Source organism: Perca fluviatilis, chromosome 10 (assembly GCF_010015445.1).
Source record: "Perca fluviatilis chromosome 10, GENO_Pfluv_1.0, whole genome shotgun sequence".
NCBI classification, from domain to species: Eukaryota; Metazoa; Chordata; class Actinopteri; order Perciformes; family Percidae; genus Perca; species Perca fluviatilis.
In genome coordinates, this window is record NC_053121.1 from 18,448,880 (window position 1) to 18,460,928 (window position 12,049).

Consider the following 12,049-nt stretch of genomic DNA (forward strand, 5'->3'; position numbering starts at 1 on the left):
AGGGAGTGTGGGTGCAAGTGAGAGAGAGGGAGAGATGAAGAGTCGTCCAGGAAAAGAGAGAAAAAGTGAAATAAACTAACAAAGCAGGTGGCGGGCGTCACTTACCAGGTTCCCCTCTTCTTCCCATCCTTCCACGCTTCCCTGGAGGCCCTGTGAAAACACACACAGACAGAGCAATAAATCCCCCAAATCAGCACTGCAGGGATGAGTAGAGAACAGCCGAGCATCACTTGCTGTTTCACTGCTGGTGGTCATGTGTTGCCTGGCATTAAGTTTGTGTGAGCTGGCACAGCACTGAAATATCTGTGCCTAAGTGACGTGAGGACAGATTCAGACGTTAGAAATGACAACAAAGGATGCCGTCAAACTCAGAACCAAATGTACTGTATGATTTGATGTCAAACTGAACGAACTGGACCTTCTGGCATGTTTAGGACCGATTCTCTCCTCATTCTGGCTGAACATCAAGTTCATCAGACACATTCCTCACTGCCTGGGCTTTATCCAGCTACCTTCCTCTGACCCTGCAGTGATGCAGTTGGCACCAGCGCACCGCCACCTTTCCGGTAAAATGATTTCTGCTGTTGATGGAGAAGTCTGGTAAAGTTGTGAAAAATAGAAGGAGGGCTGTAGTGAAACCAGGAGATGATGTGGCCAGAGAGAGGGCCGACCTAGAGTCTCAAATCTCATGCTGCTACAAGACCATTAATCATTTCTACACCGCCACTGATCTGCGCCAGTGTCTGCCTGGGCATTTAACAGAAGTGTCGTTTTTACGAGATGGTGCAATTGACTAAAAAAATAAAATAAAAAAATAACAGGTTTCAGCTCAGGCTCAGAAAGTTCGTCCGTCCCTCTCTTTTAGCTTAGCAACTGCAACAAGGCACAGCAGGCTAAGCTTTGGATTTCTCCACATGTTGAAGCTCTGTGTGGTGTTGTAGTAAGAGGGGCACTCTGCCCCTCTGCTTGTCCACGTATGGTTTTATTCATCCAAACAGTTACCGGTACGTCAGAATAAAATAACTGATCTTAAATTGTCCCTTGTTATACTGCTCTACCCTGCAGTATAACAACAATTCTGACCCGTTATTTCCATGTCCTCTACATGAATCATCAGCTAGTGAGGATGTTGACTTGCCTGAGACTTAAACCTCAGTCTTTTCGCATGATATCATTTATGTTCTCACATCTAATGATAGCTAGCTAGAGTTGTCGTTTCCGCTGGCAAAATCTATGGTCACCTGCCAGAACTGAGAAGCGTGCTTTTGTGTGAAATCAAAGACCCATTGTTTCAAAGTTTATAATGAATTTCAAAAGGTAAATCTGCCACCATTATTAATGTAAACTGCATATGTGAGGCAAAAAAGTAGGGCAGCTGAAACAACAGTAACTAAACCTTCTGAAACTCTCAGGTAACACCGTATTTCATCGCTTTCCTTCCATGTGCCCATCCTCCCACACTCAGTCCGGCTCTTGTAATGAAATGGGAACCATACTGGGTACTGTTCCTGATGCTAAGTGGCTGTGGCTACAGACATGTTTTCCCTATTGTCGTTATTGGAGTTGTTGTAGTGGCCTAATCACTTCCCGACTCTGCCAACCCTTTCAAAGAGACCTCAATCATGCTCCACCTCCTTCTACCGTCTACCTCTCCCTCTTTCATCCTTCTTTCCCTCCTTTATGCAACAGCAATACGCTATTAATTACTTTGGAATTGAAGGAATAATAAGAAGTATCATAAAAAAAAGAGTTAACTGCTTCCTGCATGTGCTCAGTCTACAGTGTACCATTGAACCAGATTTTCACCTTAGTTCTGTTTCTTGTTCTTTATCTGACTCAGTTGCCATTTGTAGCTGCTGCCAGACTTTGTTGGCAACAAGAAGACACAATTGAAAATGTAACAATGGAGACTGATTACAGCTGTGCACCTAATGACTCATTTAAAATATATGTTTGAACAATTTTAATCATTTAACACCTCTACACCTTCAAACCTCAGATGCCAACTAACACTCTGCCAGCCGAAGCATTTACATTAATAGTCTCCATATTCTATAGTGGGCTCTACTTCCTCTGATTCAACCCCCGCAACCATAAACAGCAGCATGGAGCTGTTCTGCTGGGGGCTTAGGCCTCGGCAGTGAGACACGGAGCATTTCTCCAGGGCTGGAGGAGAGGGAGATGGGGAGGACAAGCTGGAAGGGGGGAGAGAGGAATGTCTAAGGGAGTGGCAGGATGTGGAGGAAAGACAGTGGTGGTAGAAAAATGAAATGGGAGGGACAGAGAAACGGTGTGACCAGGAGGAAAGACGGTGAAGAAAGAAAAAATGTTGAAGGGAGTTTGTAGGGGATGGATGGATGGCTTCACAATCCCTTAAAAATCCTTGTAACACATGGTTGTTGGCCATTTAAAAGTGCCTCCTCAAGCAAGGATATGCATTATAAGATATGGGTCACGGGGGGCCATGCCTGCTCTACCTTTATTTGAGACATAAGAGGCAGCCTTCAACATGTTGACAGGTCAGTCGCCAAACGCTGGAGGAGCGGGCGTCAGAGTGACTGAAACGTGGCAGCGAGATTGGTCCTGAGTGGCAGGGTTGAGGGGGAATGGAGTTGGGTGATGACAAGCTGATATAGGACTGGACTGAGTGGAAGAATTAATGGGAAAAACAGCAGCACTGGAGAGCAAAGCGTGTGTGTGTGTGTGTGTGTGTGTGTGTGTGTGTGTGTGTGTGTGTGTGTGTTTGTGTGTGTGTACACATGTAAGTGTGGAAGTACTACTCCTAGCACCTATTACAGGAGAGAGCAGTGAACGCATAACCACTGAGATACAGACAAACACTCAAACACGTGGACACATGGCGTGACTTAGGTGTCTTGCAGTCTTGACTTCCTGTGTCGTAGTGGCATACCAGGCTCAGTAAATGTCACACATGCAAGCAAACCAAAATAGAAACATTAGAGCGAGTAAGAGATAGTTTTGGAGGATCATGTTTTACTTGACACCGTAATGGGATGTATCATAATTTGACTTCCCTTCCCTTCTTTCTTCGTCGAAGTTAAAGGTTATCAACATCAAAAGGAGACGAAACAAAGCTAAATTTTTCTGGTTGATCGTTTGGTTTAAACAATGTAAAGCAGATGCCAAAAGGAGCAGGCAGAGGAGATAGGGGACAGAAAAACAAGGGGAGTTAACCGATGCAAAAAAAAAAAGATTGGGAGGACAAGTCCTTCACTCTTACAGGTGTTGAAAATCCCCCAAAGAAAGAAAGATGGACCTCCACAAATGTCAGGCAGTTAGGTAAGACAACTACATCCTGTAGAACTCTCTGAGGGACACACAAGCAGCGCTGGACACATGCACGCTCAATTAGCATCATATGTCATGAATATGAAAATAGAGAATAGACAATAGACATGCACGCACGGGCACACACAAACAAACACACACACACACACACACACACACACACACACACACACACACACACACACAACAAATGTGTTTGAACTTGTGGATAGTACGTTTTTTGCCTGAAGCACTGTATCTCATGCTAACCCTAAACCTCTCTGTAGAAAAACATGCAGTCCAAAGTTTGACTGGGAGCAGCTAACAGGGCAACCGCTCCCTTAGGACTGGAAGTGTGTTTGTAGAAGAATGTCAAATACCTGAGACTGAAAGAAACAAACATCTGGATCTCTGCCTTGATTCGTTCATTAGTCTTTACATGGGATGTTTTAGCGACTGGAGCATGACACATACTTAACATCACAGTCCTGTGTATAAGCTCACACACACATACTGTGCTGAAACGCAAACACAAATTCCCATACACACCTGCATGCATATACTGCATATTGAACCTTCCTGCTGACAAGTGCAATCGACCTGAGCGAGGTTTAAAGCAATTTCTCCATCAACGCTTTCACTGGTTGCAAGTTCAGTGAGCTAAAAACCACACAGACACAACCTCACTCTTTCTTCTTCTCTCAAAACATTTCTCAGGTGAATGTTATCAAATGCATCTCAATGTGCATCTACAACACACACACACACACACACACACACACACACACACACACACACACACACACACACACACACACACACACACACACACACACACACACACTCCATCGGTTCTGTCTGTTTCTCATAGCTCGGCTTGATTTAGCTACTGTGACATTTCTCTCAAACAAAGTGCTTCCAGGGAACAAAGCGCAGGATTTGTGGAACGACCCCCTCTTCCACTCTTCTTTTAGGCCCCATTTTGTTTAAACCAACAACTGGGAGCAATAAAGAGCCAAATGAAAATAGCAGAATGTGATACTTCGTATGCACAACCACAGGAGTTACATCCATCCATCTATCCATCTAACCCCCACCCCCTCTTCTACACTCCTTTGTTTCATACCCCCAATACTCCTCCTGCAACAGGGGAAAATTTAATTTAACTGGAAAGGAAGAGAAAGGTGGGGTGGGGGTGTGGAGAGGAAGGGTGTAAGTAAGATCAGCTTCTTGCTTCCATGTTAGCTGGAGGCAATGTGTCTCTACAGCATCTCCTCTCTCATTTCTTTTTCCCACTTAATAAAAAAAAACATCCCAGTAGCAGATTTTCCTTTAATCTCCTTTAAATACAATCATAGAAGAGGTGTCTCTATGCAAAGACAAAAGGCAAACTAGAGATTTGCTCTTAATCACTATTTCATACAGTGTATGCTCGTAAGACAGAAATACAGAAACATTGTATTTAATTGCTGAGATGCTGTCCCAAAATTTGACTCAATAATTATTTATTATAAACATACAGCATTTGTTTAAAATTACAAAGTGAGATGTTTTACGATTTGTCAAAGACTGAATCTATTTGCTCATAATGAGACGTCTGAGTCAATTGCATTGAAATTGTTTACCGGTTTGGGAAATAATTGTGAGGATTCCTTTCTTACGGTTCCGGTTTGCACAAATAGGCACAGCTGTTAAGCCTCTTTGTCTGAAACAAAACTACTCCTTCCTAAGTGTCTCCTGATCTCTCAGCGTTTCACTGTGTTTGTCCAACTTTGCCTCCAATAAGATGGGGGACACATGCTGTGGTTGTAAATCGCAACAGAAAAAGACAACGGATGTGATTCACATGGTGGCGATTCATTCTCCAGCTGCCCCGTGTCTCTACTGTCCTGGGTCAGCCCGGGTTCAGAATCTAACAGAACAATTACTTGTAATCCAACCTCATCCCATCAAATCTTCTCTTAAATCTTAAATGTAGATTTAATAAAGATCTGCACCACATGTAAGGTGTTTAAATGATGCAATAATTTCCCCACATCAATGTTTTCTTACTTTTTTGCACCAGACTCCACCACGATACACTAAATGTAAATCATATTCTGGAAATTGCATAATCCACATTTTAAAGTAACGGTCTCAGTCTGTAGTCTGTAGTCTAATTGTCTATAGTTTTCTGTGCTTTGTTACAATTGCTTTACTTCCTTAATTTTTTGGGGGTCCAATCAGGGTGCACAAATAACTTTTTTGTCCACCAACCAAATAGCTAATGAATGTTCAAATTCTTCCAGCCACTCTATAGATTAACATTATTTTGTTTGGCTGGAGAGTGAAGCAAATCTACCAGCCATTTGCATATTTGACCAGCATTTGACTGGTGGAGGCTGCTAATTTTGTACCCCGGGTCCAATAATTGAACAATGAATGCTAAATTAAATGTATGTCTTCCTTTAAATACTATCTCCTTTCTCTTCTTACCTTATTAAATCCTAATATGTAGGAAAATAATGAAGTGATAACCTCCCCTTTGCCACAAATTTGGCTTAAATATTTAAGAATGATACTTATGTTTTGGGTAAATAGACCACAGGTCTATCTCCCTGTGAGACCTCTTACAAACAGGCGGTTATAAAACTCAAATAACAGAAATCCTAATAGACAGTGGCAGTGGTAGTGCTGCATTAGAAGTATTGTCAACACCAATCACAGATAAAGAGCACATGTAAATCTCTTGCATTTATCAATGTTTTACTGCTGGGGACAGACTGTCATTTTATTCTTATGAAACATGTCATCCAAGATGATCCAAAATAATGTTATAAAATAATGTTAAGTATGCTTTTTGAGCTGTTAAAGAGGGCTCGAGATTCCCTATCGAAACTAACAAAAAAAACTGGCCATTTGCAATGACTGTTACAAGTTCAGCAAATGGTGCATTATCTCAAGTCATTGGATACTGAAAATTAATTCAGATTAGTATCAAATCAAAACAGTTATCGCTAAAATTTGTGTCTAAACCTCCAACCACAAACACAACACTACCATAAACGGTTATTCTCGTGGAATATAAGTGTTATATAAGTTATAAGCTCTGCCTGTGTTTGGACCATACTTCACCTCTCAGACTGATGAAATGTGGTTTGAGAGAGAGAGAGAGAGAGAGAGAGAGAGAGAGAGAGAGAGAGAGAGAGAGAGAGAGAGAGAGAGATGCTGTACAGTAAACATCACTCTGGTATTCATGCAAAGGTAATCTGTGATTGGGAAATAAGAAGCCGAGAACACATTGGTACCAAGTCGGCCTTCCTGTTTTTAGCTCAGTATCAAGTGTTGCGTGACTGCAGAGTGGATTTCTCTGGGCTGAGTAAGAGCGCGTCTGTGTGAGAGGCTATCTGAGAGTGTATTTGTGTGAGGGCATGGACGCCTATTTCATGCCCGTGCGAGTGTGATCAACGTATAGCTCCCTTGACCCGCTCTGTCAGGGCTGAGTGACGCTGCTGTAAACCTGCATGTGTGTGAGTAAGAATGCATGCATGCTCTTATAGCTGCAGGGTTGTTTAGGTGTTTAGATGTCTGTTGCATTATTCATTGGGTCCTAATGAACGAAAAGAGTATCATGCCTGCATTTATTTGGCTTTCTATAATCTTTGACAGTTCATTTGTGTTTTTGGTGTGACAGAGCTTGCACTTGTGGAAAACTTGATTACGTGTTTATATCTGCTCGTGAGCGTGCACAGGTTTGGAAGGAGGAGACCCCGGCTGTTGTGATGTCCGACAGGTGGTTTGCGTTGAGTGGCGTGCGGGTGCTGAAAGGCTGCCTGGGTAGTCACCGTGTGTCACAGCTAATGAGAGGCGAAGGCAGAGACGGGCCCGCCCCACACGGAGAGACCGACGTAGTCAAAACAATGAGAGTGCTCCAGCAAAACACAGTCAACACCAGCTGAGCACAGCAAATAAGAGCAGATCACAACAAAGTGGACCAGAGCACCCAAAGTTCAGCAGCCAGAGGACAAAAGCTTTGTCTTCAGGTGATTTACAGGCTCAAAGTAAGTCAGAAAAAGGCTGCGTGAGGATTGAAAACAGGGTTTCCCCCAGCTATTGGTTTTGCTGAGGCCACCCAGTTCACGGCGCATCTCACTGCGTGATTGATTCCTGTAGTAGATGATGGCCTAAACTCATTAAAGTGAACCTATGCTACTTTTAGCCACTGGCCATATTTATGGGTAATGATAGATGCTTAAATTAAGTATGATATTAGGGCAACGTCAGCAAACTGACTCAGTGATGTCAATTTGTAAAGCAATATTTAAGTTTTAACATTTGCCACCATAAGTTACTGTTCATATCAGACCAAATGAGACTGGAGCAGCAAAATCCTTAATTGTATTGAAGTGAGTTAAAAGTGTATTTTATTGTGTGTGAATGACACTTCATTTGTATAAAACAGAACATGTAATTTCTTCTATTTTTAAATATATGGCACTCGCTGTGTGAAAAGGAAAATCTCCTCTCTTCCCTGATGTTGTTGTATATCATAACATTTTCAGAGGATAGCAGAGGCAGTTTTCGTTTCGGGAAATCCTGAAAAATGTTTGAGAGTTCAGCTGTTTGGAGTTTGTTATGAGCACATGTTAATGCAAGTGTGTCTGTAAGGTCTGTGTCCTGTTTTTGGAAAGAGGGCCCTGGCGTGACGATGCCTTAAATGGGTTGACCCCGGATAAACAAACCCTCCTCGACTGCAAGTACACGCACGCACACACACACACACATTCACACTCAGATGTGTGTGTTTGTTGACGCTGGGCATGTTGGCGTGTATGGGAGAGGCTTGGTTTTCGGCACCATTCATACAGGCTCCTGGGTGGTACTTCCATGAGGAAGGACTGTAACCACAGACGCTGGAATTTGAGCACTTGAGAGGATTCTCAGCGCACTTGCACGCAAATGAGCAATCCCCATCACCTCAACACACACCTATCCTCAATGGCTTCAGCTTGGAAATAGAAATCCTGCACATTTTTCATGTTGCTCGCTCTCGTGTTTTGAGTAGCACTGGTTATTGACAAACCTCCTGTGACTACTCGCCACCCTCAGATGTGGGAACCACTGAGTCCTATAACGAATGGGAGATGTGCCATGTTGAGGTGAGAATGAGGGTTATGTTTGTAGATCATATCAAATTGGGGGCCACCGTTTGCTGCAGGGACTTCCAGGAAGTCTGGAGGTGTGAAATCCAGTCCTCAGGGAGAATAAACAAGAGGGTTAACACATAATGGCACAAAGGTGGAGTGGGAATAAAGAAAATACATGGGTCACCTTAGGGAGCATGGGGGAGTTTGTGTCTTGAATATCCGAAGTGCCAGACCTCCTTTAAACACTAACTTCCTTCCTTTCCTTTCGGATATTTCTTTTTTTTTAAATGACACAAGATTAAAGTGTCAGAGTCTTTAACGTGACGAACGTCAGCAGCATCAATGTGCGCAGTGGAAATTTGACAAGGATAGGAGTGTCGGTTTCGTCCAGTGCCAGTCTATGTCAAATGGTGGTCTATAACGGGATAAAATGCTCTTTTATCTTTGTATGCCTTATCCATTCATAAAATGTGGTTCTAGTTTGACGTTCTGGAACATGTTAGAGCAGGCCCGGGGAGCCGGGCATGGAGAGAGCAGGGGTAGGTCTTCAAGTGTAAAGGAATAAAGAGAAAAGTGCACTAATCACCATGACTTTAAACGAAAACTGCAGCATTTGTGTGTGTATGTGTGTGTGGCTGTAACAGAAGACAATGTAGGGCAATGTGCGGGCCACGGTTGAGGAAACATGGTGGGAATGTTCAAAAGGGAGCTTCATTCCAGCAAGCCTCTTTCTTTAATCCCAACAGATCTCCGCCTTTCCCTTGGCTTTCTTAAAACCAAATTCCAGCCCTGCTTCCCAGTGCAATTTCTACCAATTGAAATCAAATTCTAATCTCCACAATTATTTCTCTCCTTTTTCACAGGTGTCTCACCCCTCATGCCCTTAGCTCTTACTTTAAGCTAGCTCTGGTTTCTTTCTCCTCTTCTCTCACACCTGAAACAGACAGGCTAATTACAGCATCTGTGGAAGCCAAGGTGAGAGCATGCCATCTCAAAGCTGCCGGTCACGCACCCAATGGTTTATGGGCGACGTCGTGGGGCAGTTGTTCCAGAGGCTGATTACACAGTTGTGACTTGGCGTGGCATGATGCAGGAGAGTAGAACCAAAAAACACACCAAACTGACACAGTAGACACAATGGACCTTTGCAGATATGTATACTTAATATTACATGTGTTATTTTATCAGATAATCAGGCATACATCAAGTAAATGGATAAGTAAGGAGACATGTGTGGTCAAATGTGTTTTTCCTACTTCCTACTCATGTAATTTATGCATCCTGCCACAGCATTCACATGCCCATAATAGCCCGTTCCTCCATCACTCACTCAAGCTCCAGCCTATTCCTCTTCCTCACCACCATCGAAACACTGCCGCTTTATTTTTTCATTACCGCTCCTGATTCCACCCGGCTTGGCATACCTGGCCTGATCCATCCACTATGTGTCAATACTCTATTGTATCTGGTCTGGTAGTAATCATATCCCAGTGCATAGCCCTTCGTGCTGCCAACTCATTCTGGCTTGAACAAACAAAAAACACCCAATACCATGTGATACATGTGGATCAAGAATGGCTAAAGGATGTGATTGATTATGTGGAGCAGTGCCACGTTAGGGGAACAAGCAGTATTAAAACAGGAACATTCATGTTGAAGGCCAGCATTTAACAGATGTGATGTTATTTTCTAAAACAAAATGTAAATATATTCTGGATTACTCAAATAGAGTAGAATTTAGAATGAAACAGATACTTTGCACTTCAGGATTAAAGGCTAACTGGCAAGACAATATCCATGTTGGAAAATATTCACATGGCTCCCTGAAACAACTGAAAAAAAAGTATAAGTGAACAGTCTACAATCCAGGGTCTTAGTTGAGCTCAATGCAGACAGAACACATACATATGCACATGTCAACTATATGTACACAGCTGTCATGTTGCCAGACCTACTTCAGGGGCCAAACATTTAGGACAACATATTCTGACTTTTATGGCTGAATTAGAATATAAAAATACAATTCAGAATTCAACAGAAAAACAGAATTCATTCAAAAGACAAACAAAAAAGGGCATGTTAGGACAAAGCAAAAACTGTTGTGCGGGACAAAATTTGCAGTGATATATAATAGTGAGACACACAGGAGGACCAATTCATAAATATGGTTCTCATCATGTAATAATAAATGTTTGTATGGCTTATTATTTTAGTTTTTTTCAATTGTAATTATTTAGGTTCATTAATTTTTGTTACCGATGATACTTATACTGTATATCTACATTTTGGTACTGACTCTTCTACGAAACCCTGTTTAAAAACAATAAAATAAGCCAAACTTCACTTCACTTCAATGCATCAGTGTTTAACATTGTCTAAGAAAAGAAAATTAATAATTTATCTCATCACAGATTTTCCAGCTAGTTTTCCAGCTTTAATATCTAGCCTTTAATGAAACTTTAAATAAAAAAACGGCAATCAATCAAAATCATTAAATTCTGCCTGAAATTCAACTTGACTATATCAAAGTCAGCAGACTATAGCATCAAGTCACAAACTGACGTCAGTGCTGCTGCCTCTGTGATCACTCATAAACTCTGTGGGATTTCAAAACGAGGGTATCAACTACTTCTTTTAAAGATGATCATCTGTTTATTTCAAAGGCTTACACATACAGGTGTGCATAAGGAGGATATAATTTCATAGTGCCTCAAGATACGATGCCATCACTGCAGGGCTTCTGAATGTCCCTCGCTCTCTGTGCTGTGAGGTTACTGATGTAACATAACCCATGTCCCCTTTCAATACTGCGTGATTCGAGGGCTATAATAGTGTAGTGTGTCTACTGTATGTGTGTGTTTTGAAGCTGCTCCTGTGGCAGGTGCAGACGTGCCCCAGTGTGAACTTTATCGGACGAGGTCATGCGTCACTTTATCCGATTGGTGGCTTCCATATTTGGTCCAATCAGCTGCTCAAGTTCCTGGGATCAGAACATGGCTGGGATGGCTGTCGAGCCTTTGACACAGTCCGTGATGGACTGAAATCAGTCTGATGTTACAGCCTGTTGTGAGTTTACATTCGACCATTCATGTAACCACGGAATAGAACATCATTTTCAATAAACATTTGTCAAGGTATGTGGAGTTTTGCATATCTCTGGGCAGATGGCCCTGCCCGAGAGACACGTGTCTGAGAGCATTTACAGTTTGTGTATGTGTGTGTGTGCGTGTGTCTCAAACTATGTTAGTTTGTGTGCCTGACAGCTGCGACTGTGATAGATGGCTGACACAGCTGATATGTCCAATAGCCTTCATGTGCAGTAATGAAAATAAAACACAGCTGGGCATGCATGACAGAGGTATGTGCCGTTCATTGCTGTTAAACCAATCACATCTCTGTATCAGCGTTCATAATGTAGTGACCTTGCATAAGGGTCCAGAGGAATTATGTAGGCAAAAGATCCCCAGCTGCAGAGAAAAAAAAAAAAAAAAAAAAAAAAAAAAAAAAAAAAAAAAAAAAAAAAAAAAAAAAGAAAGAGAGAGAGAGAGAAATGCACGGGCCATCATTTAGCTCATTTCACTCAACACACGCTCATCTAATGCCTCATCCAAAGTCAGTCATGTCACCTTCATTTG

General features: G+C 42.2%; 1 protein-coding gene across 12 annotated transcripts in view; it reads right to left on the reverse strand.

The window, feature by feature from the left end:
• The window catches only part of col23a1a (collagen type XXIII alpha 1 chain a), a 123,419-nt gene that overhangs the window by 33,845 nt on the left and 77,525 nt on the right, over nt 1-12,049 (reverse strand). For all 12 annotated transcript variants that reach the window (XM_039814196.1, XM_039814194.1, XM_039814193.1 and 9 more), the window contains exon 3: nt 106-150. In XM_039814196.1, coding sequence (XP_039670130.1) covers nt 106-150 — 45 coding nt within the window. The remainder of the gene's footprint in view (nt 1-105; nt 151-12,049) is intronic.